The sequence below is a fragment of the Ostrea edulis genome, chromosome 4, assembly GCF_947568905.1.
Source record: "Ostrea edulis chromosome 4, xbOstEdul1.1, whole genome shotgun sequence".
NCBI lineage: Eukaryota > Metazoa > Mollusca > Bivalvia > Ostreida > Ostreidae > Ostrea > Ostrea edulis.
This window is the reverse complement of record NC_079167.1, coordinates 46,983,800-47,001,299: the sequence shown is the minus strand read 5'-3', so window position 1 is coordinate 47,001,299 and position 17,500 is coordinate 46,983,800. Positions and strand designations below refer to the sequence as shown.

At 35.3% G+C, this 17,500-nt stretch overlaps 2 protein-coding genes and 1 long non-coding RNA gene across 9 annotated transcripts in view; 2 read left to right on the top strand and 1 right to left on the bottom strand.

Moving 5' to 3' along the window:
* LOC125671010 (folliculin-like) overlaps positions 1–17,500 on the bottom strand; it is a 99,589-nt gene that overhangs the window by 59,165 nt on the left and 22,924 nt on the right. For 6 of the 7 annotated variants that reach the window (XR_007368463.2, XR_007368464.2, XM_048906488.2 and 3 more), the window contains exons 3-5: positions 11,298–11,435; positions 2,586–3,033; positions 272–423 (exon numbers count right to left, since the gene is read on the bottom strand). Coding sequence is in view for 5 of the 7 variants with exons in the window: in XM_048906488.2 (XP_048762445.1) it covers positions 272–423; positions 2,586–3,033; positions 11,298–11,435 (738 nt within the window). In the remaining 2 variants the exon portion in view is untranslated. The remainder of the gene's footprint in view (positions 1–271; positions 424–2,585; positions 3,034–11,297; positions 11,436–17,500) is intronic. The other variant, XM_048906491.2, reaches the window with a different exon arrangement.
* On the top strand, positions 3,070–8,391 carry LOC130054179 (uncharacterized). The gene is made up of 2 exons (XR_008802458.1): positions 3,070–3,892; positions 8,069–8,391. It is a non-coding gene; the product is annotated as an uncharacterized LOC130054179 (long non-coding RNA).
* LOC130054176 (uncharacterized) overlaps positions 11,799–17,500 on the top strand; it is a 17,541-nt gene continuing 11,839 nt past the window's right edge. Inside the window, exon 1 of the mRNA XM_056162789.1 lies at positions 11,799–17,500. This exon is cut by the window's right edge and continues 4,593 nt beyond it. The gene's annotated coding sequence lies outside the window, so the exon portion shown is untranslated.

Genomic DNA, 17,500 nt, shown 5'->3' with positions numbered 1-17,500 from the left:
AATCAGTGTGCCATGAATGGCCTAACAATCGGCATGAAACACATCAGACAGCATTTGACCCAATGGTAGGTTGTATTGGCAAACTAGATCCTTATATTAACGACCATAGAAAAATAATTTCGTATTCTTCAACTCTGTACATGATTTGAAATTCAGCATGTCAAAGCACACTTCCTGTATCAATATATATCTGGAATCTGCTGATCATCTGAAAATTGGTAACCATGCATGGCTATAATGACTTATTTCTTAGGTACCCTGCTTTAATTACCTTCATGAGCTGTCTGATGTTTGATATAATAGGCCCCTCTCCTTCCTCTACGTCCAGATTTTCTGATGTATCCTCTTTATTGGCTGCACTCTCTTCCACTTCCTCTACATTCACCTTCTTACTAAAAATCAGGCAGAAACCTTCCTCTGTCTCTAAAACATTATAATTTACCATTAATATTGGATTCTGTAATAAATGCAGAATTTTTATACTGGGTAGTATCACATACATGCATATCTATTTGAATCATTGAAAATATTAAGTAGGAGTATATTATTTTACTAATCTGTGCTTTGGACCATGAATCCCAGCGATTTAGTGCTTTTTCTATTGAGTTGTCCGACATTTTATCAGATGTAGTGCTTAGAAGACTATATATGTAGCTTTATCGAGGCAAGCTACTGACAAACAACAAAAGGGGTTTCAACAGTCTCGTTTAAAGTCAGCATTTCGCAAATTCTATGGTCGTTATAACGATCTAGTTTGCCAATACAACCTATCATTGGGTCAAATGCTGTCTGATGTGTTTCATACCGATTGTTAGGCCGTTCATGGCACACTGATTTTGACTACGGATATCTCCGTTTACCTGATCAAGATATAGGGCTCACGGCAGATGTGACCGGTCTACAGGGGATGCTTACTCCTCCTAGGCACCTGATCCCACCTCTGGTGTGTCCAAGGGTCCGTGTTTGCCCAACTCTCTATTTTGTTTTGCTTATGGGATTTATGAGATTGATCACTGTTCGTTATCTTCACCTTTCATTTCACCATCGAGCTTGTATCTCTGCTGGTGGACAACCTGTCCCAGCTAGAGGATACTTGTCGCTTGATATATGTTCCTTCATGAATATAAAGAATAACGAAACAATACTGGAAGGCAAATCACCCAGTATAAAAAGGTTTCACTCTGTGGTATCTACAAGGAACACAGGCTTCAACAGATCGGTTGGTGTCCCTCGGATTATCCTTCGAGATAACAAAGATTTGTCCTATTGTAAGCTTTGGTAGAAAAATGAAAATTCTTATACCCAAATTAAAGACTGTTATTGTTATGTTCCTTTAAGAGATATTTTTGATGATTCCTTTTCAGATACCATGTGCTAGCTCTCAAAATATACTCTGCAAAAAATTGTAAAACTTGTGATATACTGATCACTAGAAATTGCCAGTTCTTTCCCCAATTTCAAACATAGCTTGTGCAAGACTTGTTTACGTCCTTGTTGACTTCTGGTGCACATAAGATTTATGAGAAAATGTAAGCTTTTTGTTATGCAAACATGGGGCGGGATAGGCTTCCTGAGAAATAAAGCTAAAAAAAAAAAAAAAACAAAGGTAACAGAGACAATGATGAATTGAATTTTCGCAATCTTGAGGAGAAAGACTTACTTTTCTTGTATATGTAAGAATTATCTTTCCTTTACGTACAAACTTAATGTAAAAATATCTCATTTTCCCCCAAAAATTTTCTAACAGGATTAAAATAGATTTATCAATAATAAGGATTTATTTCAAAACAATACATATACAAGTCACATATACACAGTATGTTTTAAGTTATTTAACAAGAGGCCCAAGGGCCACATTGCTCACCCGAGTTAACTTGGCCCATATCTGAAGACTTTCCATATATACTTGTATATACAACCTTAGTCCATATTGTGGCCCCAACCTACCCCTGGAGGTCATGATTTTTACAAACTTGAATCTGCTCTATGTCGGGAAGCTTTCGTGTAAATCTCAGCTCTTCTGGTTCATTGGTTCTTGAAAAGATGATTTTTAAATATTTTCTCTATTTATTCGCAAGTAAAACTTTGATCCCCTATTGTGGTCCCATCCAACCCCCGGGGGCCATGATTTGAACAAACTTCAATCTGCAATATGCCAGGAAGCTTTCATGTAAATTTCAGCTCCTCTGGCCCAGTGGTTCTTGAGAAGAAGTTTTTTAAATGACCCCACCCTATTTTTGCATTTTTGTGATTATCTCCCCTTTGAAAGGGACATGGCCCTTCATTTGAACAAACTTAAAACACTTCAACAAAGGATGCTTTTGGCCAAGTTTGGTTGAAATTGGCCCAGTGGTTCTGGAGAAGAAGTTGAAAATGTAAAAGTTTACAGACAGACGGACAGACAACAGAAAACAGGCGATCAAAATAGCTCACTTGAGCTTTCAGCTCTGGTGAGCTAAAACTGAAATGATTGAATATCATCTGAGGAACCCAGAATTAAAGGAATATTATAATCATGCTATAGAGAAATATCGTGCCGTTTACCCCTCGATGGCACTACATAATCATACATCCTGATAATTTACCTTCTTGTTTCTCCATATCAATAATGGAGTCCTCAGTGGGGGGTCCTTCAAGCAATGTCTCAGTTATTCGGTTTCCACAAGCCTTCAGAATCCACACAAATGATAAGTGCAGGGTTTTAAATATGTTCCTATCCTCTGTCAAATCCATTAGTGACCTTGCAGGCTTACTCCAACGTGAAGCTTGAGGAGGAGGATGGGGCATTTTGGCCTTCTCCCTCTCGTACACAACATGAGTTTTCTTTGTGATGTGTTCTATGACAGTTTTTAGATGAGGAACAAGAAATGGCCATGAATTGAGCAGGTATATTTTGTCCATCATGACCACTAGGATGCTGTAACGCTGGCTGAATCCACGAGCTTGACTATCATTTATGTGAAATGTGTAACTGAGAACATGACCCTGCTGGTCATTTCCAAAGAATATTGGACCATCTTTTCCAGGACATACCTACAATTGATGCATATAATTCTTTGACCCCAAAAATTTAATTTTAGACATACAGACCCTGAAGCGTACTACTACACCACTTGAAAGAAATGGTACGAAACGATTCTTACACGGAACAGTGAATGGTTTCCACGGAATGGTTAACGGTTTACATAGAACGCTTCGCATGAAATGCTGACCACTTTGTGAACGGTCTGCACGAAATGATATGCAGGCCTCCACGCTTTGATTTTTTTTGGCATTAATCGGTTCTTTCCTACTTTCCTACTACATGTATTGAAATAATTTCAATATATTGGTATAATATTCTTTATAATGAAAAAAGTTGAGAAAGAAATCATAATGATCCACTTTAAAATTATTGTTCATTTCCAACACAGTAAATTGCTCCTTTTTAATTATCAATAAATAAACAATAAATAAGGACCCCATTGGAAATAAGCCATATGGCTTTCATGGGTTATCCTTGGCATAGGCATATACATTAATTTACTCACTGTGCTCTTTAAGTCAAATAGCTGTTAAAATTTACCTTTTTATCTTATGTATTTAACAAAGTCACATTAAAATGAGTTATGTAAATATATTTTAGTCCTAGTACCATATAACCCGTACTGAGCACCTGTCAGTTCAGTTTTTTATCACTGTAAATATCCTATTTGTAACCTCAGTTCACTGGACTTTTAAACCGCCAGTTCGTGCTACAAATCATATATTGGACACGGACGGTAGTCCAGGGAGAAGGACGTCAATATACTTCTCTCGTTATATCTAAATTGTATCACCATTGAATTCTTTATTATCCACATGGCTGGCACTGTGATGACAATTTTTAGTTATATAGTCCTGCTTTTCTGAGGTAAAGCTTTTATCTTATTTATACTGCCATCTTTGTAATTTTCTCTAATTTCATTCATTTGTCCTAAAACACCCAGTTATAGCATTTCTCATTAGGGTTGTTCCATTAAAACATATGAGGTACCTGGGGAAGGCACTTTAAAATTTGGGTAACCACCCATAGAAGCATAAAAATGTAATGAGGGACCACTCACAGAAGCAATTTTAGATAGTGCCGCACCACCCATAGAAGTGAAATAAATGTGAAATACAATTTTTCTTTAAATTCAATATGTATGAATGACTATTTATAACCCCTGAATAGAGGTCTATTTTCAGATGTTCCCAAGCATGATAGTAAAGAGAAGAGTATCTTGGGTCTCATCACCATTCAAATAACTGGCCATCAATGAAGCTTGATCATAGAACCATCAATTTATTTTATCAAGACTGTCTTTCTTAAACATGATGAACTAAATTAATTTTATAAGTCTACCTGTTCATAAAAAGTCTAGTATTGTAAATGTTCAAAAACAACTATTAAAAGTTTTAAAATTGACTAGTATTTTGAGTATTAAAAAACAAGAAAATGTGTCTCTGCAACACTGATGTCTTAGATATTTGTTACACTACGGCTCATTGCATTGTTCACAAGGATGTTATGGAATGACAACTGGATCCTGTGATCTTAACCTTTGAAAAAAAAATAATAGGGTTCTATGTCATTCTAAAAACTATGTACCAAGTTTGATAAACAGTCATCACTGAATGAAGTTGATTTTAGAGAGTGTCCAAATGCTATAGAATAACAACAACTTCTTTAGGAAAACGATAATAAAAAGCTGAAGGACTTGATCCATTTCTGACAGTTGAAGACTTTTATATCCCTCTCCAAATTTGTGTATTTAAGGTGGTACCCAACACCCAAAGGAAATAACTGTAAAAATCAGCTAAACTTTTTAATTCGATTTGATATCAAATTTAGAGCATCTCAGTGATCAAAAGTTTGCTTGATGAAATTTCTATATATCTATTGAAATTATTCAAATGAAAATGTGTGGTTGAAATTTCTTGAAATTAATATAAATTTTCCTTCATTGGTGAAAGTAGATGAGTATAAAACAAAATTTAAAGAAAATTAAATGAGCGAAATTTATGCTAATAATGGTGTTGGGTAACCCCATTAAAATCTATAATTCTGTAGTCATAGTTCAACATAAGATGACAAATACTAATATTAACAGGTAGAACAAGTTTTAATGATTGGAAAAATATTCTTTAAACTTCAACACAAAATACAGTTCTAATCTTTATACAAAAAACAGTGCACAACCAAAACTATATAGATTGTCCAAACGCTAACTTTGGCACTTTATACTTCAACATTAAGTCAATTATTTGAATTGGCATGCCACACAACAATCACCGACTTTTTTACATACCAAATCACCCAGGGTGGACACAAAATTGAAAAAAATAATGCCAATCCGAATAAGTTGCCAATTTGAAAAAGACAAATTCTATAAAAATGGCTATTCAAAAATTGGATAAAGCATTTGTCAAATTTAATTGTCATATGACTGTTCAAGAGAGGCCATTGCATATTGCTTTAAAAAAGTCACCGACTGTTGTGTATACATCGGTAACAAATACCTAGAATTCAAAACCATGTCTATAACATAATAGGTAAAACTAGCTGCAAATCTCTGAAATTCAATGTCACGATTTTGACTTCCTAAACTTTTGAGGGAAAAGTTTTTCCAGTGTCTCATATAAAGAAGTATCAGATATATTAATACTTTTGATTTCCTTGTCCACAGCAACTAAAAAGTCTGCCTTAGATTTTCTTCCAGTGTGTGCTGGCTTTTGAAAGTGTGTGTGCATTAATACCTTTACCTCAGCAATTGTTAGTGACAATATTGGACTGTCTTTAAAACTATCTAACAATTTCTTCTGCTCTAGTTTATTTCGTTCCTTTTCTTTGACATCTTCAACATACTTCACTATTCTGTCTTCTTTTACTCCTATAAGATTACTGATAGGTGCAAGATCTGAGCTTGACAATTATCTGGGTCACTCTCCATCAAATACTTCACATTTTTTGAGGGCATGAAAAAATCTAGAGTCTTCAACCATGGGGGAACTTCCCCCGTTTCCTGAAGTTTTTCTGCCAATGCCTTTACCTCTGTGTATGACAAATAATGAAACTCTGGCAGTCTTCCGACATCAATAATTGGTTGGAGTTCATATCTTGGAATAGGTTCACCTCTCCAGCTATCGTCAATTCTATAACAAGTAAAACTGTAATGGGCATGAACAGATGCATCTGGGTCTGATACTGCATTGAATATATGAAATGCAGTTGTTGTTTTGTCTTTGAACAATTTGTATTTCAAACATAAAGTATCCCATAATTCACCTTTTGGTTTTATCACAAAATTGTTCTCTGTTCTACAGTTAGTTGAATCAGTTTGCAAGAATTTTTTTATAGATGTTTCTAGATCTGGACTAAAAACCCAATCCGTATCTTCTGGTGCAGAGTAAGAAGAAATTTTGTCATTAGAATATAACACACCATCTATACGCTTGACAGCTTCCTTCTGAGCACATTTCATATTTTCTTCAAATTTTGTTAGGTCAAATACACCTTGACTTAATTCGCTTTCATGTTCCATTCTTGATGAAATAACACCACAGTAGCTCAAGGCACGGTTTTCGGCAGTATGCAATCGTTCTACAGAGTGGTACTTTGACTGGCCTTCAGCAAGGCTCTGACATTTGTATTTATCAAGGTCTAAAAGTCACCTTATCATTACTGAACAAAATTTTGTTACTTTATTTCTTGGCCTTTCATCGCCTCCTCCGTCAACTGTAACTAACAGTTTAGAAATAAATTTGTCAGATTTCATGAAATGATGAGAATGATTATCCAATGACATTATCCAAAGCAGTTCGTTCATGTGTCTAAACGAGGTCGATGGTTGTAAAAAGTGTATTTCAACAAGAGATGCACCACTGCCTTTAACACATGTTTTACTTATACCAATACTTCCTAAATTTGCTAGCATTTCTGAATCTGAATTCATTTCGGATTTTTCAACAAACTGATATGTAGTAATACAGAGGGTTCTCTGGCAGTCTTTCTCCCAGTCTCACTGTAGTTGATACGAATCCATGATTTGGAAGGTCTTTGTACGACCTCCACATCTGTGTGGACAAGAGCTTTATCATCCCTGGCTAGTATCAGTTGACATGATTCCAGCAGTCGTGGCCTAAATTTGCTAGCATTTCTGAATCTGAATTCATTTCGGATTTTTCAACAAACTGATATGTAGTAATAAAGAGGGTTCTCTGGCAGTCTTTCTCCCAGTCGTGATCACTGTAGTTGATACGAATCCATGATTTGGAAGGTCTTTGTACGACCTCCACATCCGTGTGGACGAGAGCTTTATCATCCCTGGCTAGTATCAGTTGACATGATTCCAGCAGTCGTGGCCCATTCAAGAACCATTTCAATGGACCACGAGCACATTTCGTTTTCCATTTTGGAAAAGGGAGATAATCCTAATTTCCGGTCGCTATAGTTTTAGAGTCAAACCGGAAACGATAACCGGATTGCGGAACCTCATCGACCGAGATAAAATGAAGACAGAAAACGGCATTTGTTTCACATTCTACTTTCAGCCCTTCCCTTCTCTTGTTGCATTCCTCTCAGTTTCGGTAAAAAATAAAGATTTTATCAAAACAACCACCCACAGATGCAGTTTTCTGGCAGTAAGTACCCACCATATATGCAATTTTCTACCAATGACAAGCACCCATAGATTTTTTTTTAATTGCCGTCCCCGGGTACCTCATATGTTTTAATGGAACAGCCCTTAGTTTAAGCATGTCTATTTTGATATATTAAGTTACTTTCTATATTTAGAAACATGTTTGAATGTTGTAAGTATGGTGCGCATATACGGTCATAAACTTACAAATTTGTTCTTTGTGTTAATGCGCAACGTGGCCATTATGTATGAATTTTGTGTATCAAGTCTTATGAGTAACTAAGTGTTAGTGTATTTTGTATGTCTGACCAAGACAGTATCATTATCTAAAATGTGATAATGAGTAGTACCATATGTACGTATAAAGCCTCAATGCTCGTTTCATGTTGTATAATGTGTTTTCTTGGTGTAATTTGTTGGAATAGGTCCTGTCCGCCTGTGTATTCCTTCTTGTGATTTCCCAACAACCTGCTATCCCGAGGAGCTCAGTTATGTGTGGTGTCCTACCTGTGGACCCATAAGACGTGCGTGTTTGAAGGGATCGTTTCTTCGTAGAACACGTCTTGTAGCAGGGACGGAGAGTGTAAAGGACAAAACAGTAGTGACAAACCAGGGACCGTTTCTTGTAGAACAAGTCACAGGGATGGAGTGTATGAAGGGCAAACCAGTAGTGACAAACCATACCAATCAACATCTTATTTTCATACTTGTATCTTGATTATTAATTCCATTAAATATGTAAAGTGTTACAAAATTCTTGTTCTCTTTGGGTTGTCTCCACGTAAACTGCCAATAGCTCAGCTATTCGTGACAAACAACAACTTTTGTTTTAACTATGTGTTACTCTGTGATATTGTCTTGTATTTATATTGTATATGTGCCTATTCCTAAATAAATAAACTAAAACTAAACTAAAACAAAGAGAAATCATTGAATAGATCGAAACTTTCATTTTTACTTATTAGCTCAATGATTTCCAAACAACAAACAAAGTTTGCATCCATTAAAAAATGCATTCGCTTGGGAGTTGGCGAAAGTTGAAAATTTCCGACAATATATACAAAACATAATATTGCATGCCCTCACTGTCATACCTCACCCATGGCCACTTCTCTTGCCATTTCGTGAAAAGCTAATATAGGGTGTTTTTCTTACACCATGATTTGTAGAACTTGGCTTCAAGAAGTATCAACAATCATCAGGGTGTGACCTACTTTCTTTGCATCGTAGAAATAAGACAAATCATGTACTCTCTATGTAATATTTTCACTTGGCATAAGATGTATGTGTACCAAGTTTCATGTTCCTTGCCCTAACGAATCGGTCTGTATCCTGCTACTACGACCTTGACCTTAAGAAACAATAGGCATCGTCCACTAGGCATAAAGTGTATCGGTACAAAGTTTGAATGTCCTAGCCACAACAGTTCAGTCTGTATACTGCCTACAAGGTTTTCCTACTAAGTGATACTGTGACTGACCTTTGACCTTGAAAAATAATAGGCATCTTGCTCTCATTATGGTGATCGATCAAATGTATCAACTTGCAATATCTTGGAGCTTACGGTTCGGTTTGTATCCTGCCTACAAGGTTTTCCTACTATGATACTGCAACCTTGACCTTCGACCTCTAACCTTAAAAAACAATACACATCTTCCTCTCATAATGGTGATCAAATGTACCAAGTTGCAATATCCTGGAGCTTATGGTTCGGTTTGTATCCTGCCTACAAGGTTTTCCTACTAAGTGATACTACGACCTTGACCTTTCACATCTAACCTTGAAAAACAATAGGCATCTTCCTCTCATCATAGTGATCAAATGTACCAACTTGCAATATCTTAGAGCTTACGGTTTGGTTTGTATCCAGCCTACAAGGTTCTCTAACTAAGTGACACTGCTACCTTAACCTTTGACCTCTAACCTTGAAAAACAATAGGCATCTTCCTCTCATCATAGTGATCAAATGTACCAACTTGCAATATCTTAGAGCTTACGGTTTGGTTTGTATCCAGCCTACAAGGTTCTCTAACTAAGTGACACTGCTACCTTAACCTTTGACCTCTAACCTTGAAAAACAATAGGCATCTTCCTCTCATTATGGTGATCAAATGTACCAAGTTGCGATATCCTGGAGCTTACAGTTCGGTTTGTATCCTGCCAACAAGGTTTTCCTACTAAGTGATACTACAACCTTGACCTATGTAAATTGACCTCTAACCTTGAAAATCAATAGGCATCTTCCTATCATCATGGTGATCAAATGTACAAAGTTGCAATATTCTGGAGCTTACGGTTTGGTCTGTATCCTTCCTACAAAGTTTTCCTACTAAGTATACTACGACCTTGACCTTTGACTTCTGACCTTGAAAAACAATAGACATCTTCCTTTCATCATGGTGATCAAATATACTATGTTGTAATATCCTGGAGCTTACGGTTTGGTTTGTATCCTGCCCACAAGGGTTTCCTACTAAGTGACACTACGACCTTGACCTTTGATCTTGAAAAACAATAGGCATTTTCCTCTCATCATGGTGATCAAATGCACAAAGTTGTAAAATCCTGGAGCTTACAGTTCGGTCTGTATCCTGCCCACAAGGTCTGGACAGACAGATGGATGACGCCATACCATAATACGTCCCGTCTTCGACAGGCGTATACAAAATGACTAAGTTCAGCTTGTAAATTTTTCGAAAAAAGTCTGATCACTTTAAAAAAAAAAACACATGTGTACATCAAGTTAGCGGTGTGAGAGGAATTGATTACACAAAGTAGGTACCCTATTATAGGGACACCCGTATTCTATAAGCTATTTGGACGTTGTGCAACCCAGTCAAAAATGCTTATGTTCATCAAATCTAACAAGTAGATATGCTACAGTTGTATTATGAGTTTCTTAACACCCATTTTAAAATATCTATATTTCCAATGTTTTTGTTTTCAGTATCTTTAAAAACTGTAATGATAGCCATATCCTCATGACAGTGATGCAGATGTTTAATGTGCATATGAATCTTGATAAATATAACAAGTTTATTTTAACGGTTGGGAATTCCGACAGAAATGCAAATACAATATAAATATAAACAAGAATACATGAATCAATAAAAGATGCTCCCCAAAATGCATCTAACCAATGACCTATAAATATTAATATAAACAAGAATACATGAATCAATAAAAGATGCTCCCCAAAATGCATCTAACCAATGACCTATATACTGCATATGATGAATGATTCACACAATGATCAATAACTGTTATAACTGTTGTAATATTGTTAAAAAGAAGTTTATTTTTCATTTATAAGGTGACCTTTACAAAATCATCTTGAGTATCATTTGTCAGATAGCCATTCACCTATTACTTATTTGTGCGAAACAATAAATCTTCAAAAACTGCTAACACAAGAAACTTTTTCCTCAGATAAGGTATATGTTCCGAGTGACCTTGACCTTTCCAAAATGAGCTTGGTCCAAAAGTCCCTGTCCAAAGGAATATTTGAGATCAATTATGATTAATTTCACAACTGCAACACATTCATGAGGAAATGGCTATCATTACAATTTGTAAAAATATGAAAGGCAAAAACATTGGAAATGTAAATATATGCCTTTGAATAATTAACAATCTAAAAGAATGCTGGCTTACCTCCCCTGTTAGTGATCGCAAGCAGGCCTGTCTACTCATACTGTAAACTTCCCTGTCATAAGGTTGTTTACTACTGATGTAGTTCACTTGCGCATCTTCATCTCGACTTATAAATCCTGTCCTCACAGAAGAACAGCCCTGACAACAAGAATTATAACTTTAATGTATTGCACTTTAAAGGCATAAATTTTGTTATATTGATTGATTCTATATTATTTAATGTTTGGGTCCTCTCAAGAATATTTCTCTCATAATGAGACATCACCATTGCCGTTAAAGGGCTGCAAAAGTTAGGCCTACCAGTATGCTTGGCACTTACGGCCTTTGAGCAGGGAGGGATCTTTATCATGCTACACCTGTTGTGACACGGAGCCTTGGTTTTTGCAGTCTCATCCAAAGGACCACCCCATTAAGTCGCCTCTTACGACAAGCAAGGGGTACTGAGGACCTATTCTAACCCGGATCCCCACAGGATAATTTTGTTACAATTCAAATGATCAAAAATGAACAATGTAAAGAGTAATTCTTATAGCGACTATACATTAAAACCGACTGATCTAACTCTGCAAAGAGAAAATAATGAATAACTCAGAAACATGTGGTTCGATTTAAAAACAAAAATTTTATTTTTGGTTTTAGTTTTTCAATCTCTATTTATCCAGAAAATTTCAAGAGAAAATATCTATTAAAAGAATTGACAATTTTACAAAACGAAAGTTACTAGACCTCTAATTTGGACAGGAAAAACCTCCCCCACCCCCCTCCCCCGGGCGGGGCATACTATATAATGGATAAAACCAGACTTCCTCAGATCAAACCAGAAGTTGCCTAATCAAATGGCCATCTACTAGTTTTTTTAAATTGAAATGTTGCTCTAAAAAAAATCACTGAACAATCAAATATCAAAATATTTCCGTTGATACTCAATATAAACATTATTTCAATAAATAGGATTTTCAGAGAATTTAATTCTTTATTATCATTTCTCTTAAGGTAATTCCCCATACCACATCTTATCGCAATTCACCTTTTAATTAGAACTCTTTACCCGATATAGTATTGCGTTGTGTGACGACACAATTGAATGAGACGAATGAACAGTTTGAATGACATGTTTGATGTAATACAACAAGAGTTTTCATTGGCTGATTACAGCCCGCCCTCTTTCTTGAGCGCATTCAGGTGATCAGATAAGATGGACAGACTAGAAAATTACTAGCTGGAGAACTGTAGCTCTCTGAAAAATATTTTGACGGAACAGAGAGCTACAGATCCACCTCTTATAAAAACCTTCGATTTAAGGGGCACAAAAAGCTGCGCACGGTTGAGGCCTGACATCGGTGTATTCTTGTGTTGCTGTCTCATAAATTCAATATCAAAAAATCTTAACATATTTTCCTACTATACTTGTGTCCAAACATACCTTCAAATATTCATTAAAGCCACACACGACCCAAAAACTCGCAGCTTCTAATGATTTCGTTTGTTGACGTAACCATGTTAGGTAGCCGGTTGCTATTGGTATCTATTTATAACATTGGTTGTAAGTTATGTATTCGCTCTTCATTTATTATCAACACGAATAATTAATAGAAATTAAAAAATAGAGTTTTTGTAAAGGTAAAATAAGCTCTTGATTAACGAAAATGCTACATTATGGTCCATAACACTTGTGTGGCAGAGATGGAGACCGGCCCAGACTAATGAAAGCTGCATTGCCGTGAGTTTAGCTATTTGAATAATTATCATTTAATAATTGCGATAATATTGAAAAACCTACAGATTTCAAGCAAAATTTGCATATATTTTGTTGAGGATGTATAATTGATCAAATTCCCGAAGAAAAATATGTTTAGCGGCCTTTCCCAGAGTAATTAAGCCACTTCTAAAAATAGAACACATCACTTTAAAACAAGCAGTGTTAATATACATACATTTTAAGGCACTGTCTTTATTTAAATGATAGAAATATGTTTCTTTTATATGAATTGAAGAAAATGTATTGCATTTGACTGTTTTCAATAATTTTTCATCTACTGAACCATATGCTCTTGGTTTCAAAGTGATAAAAATGCACGTATAGTAGTCAAATTTTGACTAATCATAGCCTACCATATCCGAAAAATTGTGCTTTCAAAAACCTACAGATTTTTTAAACATTTCAATATGTTTTACCTTTACACTCCAGCAATCATTTGACATAAGAAGTAGATAGGGTATCGGAATTTGAGAGCCCAAGTTAAAAACCTTGAAAAAATGAATATTGGAAAATGGTGTCTAAAATTCCTATCTCTGTATAAACATGTTTCATTCATCATTTACATTATCAATTTATCATTTCAAGAAATATTACAGGGTGGTTTTTGAAAAACAGTTTAAAACATTAAAGCTTCAAATAACTATAAAAAACCACTTTCATTGATTTAAAAAAAAAAAATTGGGGGAAATTCGAATGTTTTAAAACACCCGAATTCTGCATTCCTCGTCCACTTGGTAATTTTTAGTTCCTGCTAGTTTTTAACAATACAATACAGCCATGCGATGTGAGTGTTAACGACATGTAACTACCGCATATATTCCGAGACGTTTTAATAAAAACATAAGTGAAGGTCATGTCCAGCCAGAAAAGTGTTTTATTTAAAAGAAAATTACATTATACAACACCCATGATCCATATACTGTACGTACAAGCTAGAACACAAACTTCCGACACGTTGGCCTGGAGATAGACCCTGAAATCATTAGACACAACAGAGATATGCACATACATGTACATGTATATATATAATAATTATATGCACATTTATTATGGATTCGGAGGGCATCGAAAGCGATTTTTGTCATGTAAATAAATATAAAAATTTTGCAATGGGGTTACAATGTCATATAGCTTTAGATTATGCATATATTTTATTTAGATCATGACAACATCTATCGTATTCTGTCAGATTTAAATAAATTATAAGGAAAACACAACAAAAATATGTAACTGTCAGTACATGTAGCACACAAAAATTTGCATTTTGTTGTATAGGAGATTCGATAGATTCTACCCATCATTAATGATCAGAAATCACACAAAAGAAATGGCCTACAATAGATACATTGAAAGTTGGCAACATGATTTAATATCATAATCTGTAATATTTGCAGAAATCTCACGGGAATTACTAAACGACTGTGTGTCATAACGCAATGTGTATGGAGAGTTTTTGACTTTGCGATGCATATAACTATAAGCATTTTCTCTCCCGAGCGTTGTTTTGTATAGAACCGGCTTGTTTGTATTATTGCGATTCGTATGTTGTTGTTTTTTAATTCTAAATTTTTGTTGTTTGCTTTCAAACAATTAGGCCTAATGCGGTTGACAAAATTCACCAAAATGCCATCGGGTTCATTGAATGTGTGATAACATTTGTGACCCGTGAATAACGTTAATTACGTTATTTGATGTGGTATGGGGAATTACCTTTTGGTACATGGTTTAAAAATTGCTAGAGTAGGAACACTCCCCACACCAACAGAAAAATGGAAATATTCATTATAAATTAAAATGTAAGGTACATAAATGTTATTTTACTTTAATAGAAAAATGTATGCAAAAGGTCTGAAACCTTTTAATTTGTTTTTGAAATATTCTCCAAATGAAACTAGTACTTATTGTAACAGTCCCCAAACAGATGTTCCCCAAACATTACCCCATTCAGCAAGTGGTGTCATTTGTTTCAGTACAAGTGGCTTTTAACCATATCAATCTGTGAAGCGTCTTTAGACTCTTAATTCTCATGGAGCTCCTTATTTGAAGAGCCGGTCCCTTTTCCTTCATATTAAAAGAAAGGCCTCGTGTTTTCAAACATTTTTTAATTAATAAATATTCAATTTTTTTTTACCGTTTTCGAGTTATTAAAAAAATTATTTTATAGGGGCCGACCTTGTAACTCCCTAATGGGACCGTTTAACAAAAACAATGAAAAGTGCAATTGTTAAGAACATTATTCTGAACAACTTTTCTTAAATAATACTTCACAAAATATACTTGCATGTCCTTTTCAAGATATAGATGTCTCCATATGAGTGAAAAATTCTTGAGAGGGACGTTAAACCATATACAATCAATAATTTTCAAGATATAAGAAATCAAAAATTATGGTTTTGGCCCTTTAAACACCTAATTACGTAATATATGGCCTAAATTATGACATGTTTAGATGAAGATCGTTATGATGAACAGTTTTGCCTCTGTGACTTAGGCCCAAAAAAAATTATGTTGGTTTCCTCTTTCCCTACCGACTCTAAAAATTTCTGTCGATCGACCCTAACACATTTTTTCCCCATAATTCTCACAGATATGGCAAATGTCATCACTACAACAAGAGTATATTTATTGACTTATCAAGTTATCTATTATGCACATACTTCTAAAACACAGAAACAGTTTTTGTTTACAGTACATGAGTGGAAGAACTGTTTTGATTCATCATATAACTTTTATTTGATTACTATATTATCTGTATAGAATCTACATGTATATATGTATATATCACTAAATTTTATGCATAGTAGAATACTGAATCATTAAAAAACAAGAGGTACTGTGAGCAATGCTCACTAAGAATACCCCCCGCTTACCCCAATCTCCCAAAGGGTGTTGGTAATAGGTATAAACTACCTCTTTTCTGAGTGTAAAAAACAAATGGCATGACAAACCGAACCATATTGCTACTTCGATGTCCAGTGCGCGTGACCTTTGACCTTTTGACCCCAAAATCGATAGGGAACATCTTCATCCCATGGGTAGTCCATATGTATGATATGGTGACTGTAGGTGGAAAGGATAACGCTTTAGAGCCCGGAAACCATATTGCTACTTCGATGTCCAGTGTGCTTGACCTTTGACCTTTTGACCCCAAAATCAATAGGGAACATCTTCATCCCATGGGTAGTCCATATGTATGATATGGTGACGGTAGGTGGAAAGGATAACGCTTTAGAGCCCGGAAACCATATTGCTACTTCCATGTCCAGTGCGCTTGACCTTTGATCTTTTGACCCCAAAATCGATAGGGAACATCTTCATCCCATGGGTAGTCCATATGTATGATATGGTGACTGTAGGTGGAAAGGATAACGCTTTAAAGCCCGGAAACCATATCGCTACTTCGATGTCCAGTGGGCTTGACCTTTGACCTTTTGACCCCAAAATCGATAGGGAACATCTTCATCCCATGGGTAGTCCATACATATGATATGGTGATGGTAGGTGGAAAGGATAATGCTTTAGAGTCAGGAAACCATTGCGTCTACAGACGGACGGACGAACAGACAGACGGACAACCCAATTCCAGTATACCCCTACTTGTTGCGGGGGGTATAATGATTCAACCCCCAAAAAACCACTTAAATTTTTTTTAGATGAAAGTGGAAACCAACATATATATATATTATATATATTTTGGCCTTATAACAAAATATAAATAGCTCAGGAGATATACTACTTTAGACTGAGATCTTCTGGAACCTTATTTGGAGGGCCAGCCCCTTTTTCTTAATATCAAAAGAAAGGTCTTGAGTTTTGAAACATTTTTATTCATTAAGTATTCAGAATTTTTTTTACTGTTTTCGAGTTATCTAAAGAAGTATTTTATAGGGGCCAACCCTGGAAGTCCATAATGGGAGCATTAAATTTAGCGAAGAAATAAAAAGTGTCAATTGTTGAAATTATCATTCTGAACAACTTTTGTTCATGCAATTATGCTTTTCAAAATATTTGTTGTTTTCAAGCTAGAGGAGTCGAAAGATGACTCTTTTTGGCCCCTTAAATCCCTAATTACGTAACATGTTATAAAAAAAATGATATGTGTAAATCCCTAATTACGTAACATGTTACCAAAACAATGATATGTGTAGATAGTGATTGTCATCATGAACATTTTATGTTCTAAGATAGTTCACAAAATGTTGATAGTTTAAATTGATTGAGATTTGAGCCCCTCTACATCCCTTTTTTGAGGGGCCAGCCTTTTTTAATTCATATATGAACAGAAAGCTCTTTGAAAACTGCACTCTTTTGGTTCTATACGTCTTAAAATTTTCGCATCCATTTTTTAAGCTCCAGGCAAGCGTTTAGGCAAATCACTTCTGGTCAAATCGAAGGCCTGACAAAACATGACGTAGACTCTATCTTGTCTCAAAATTTCAAGAAT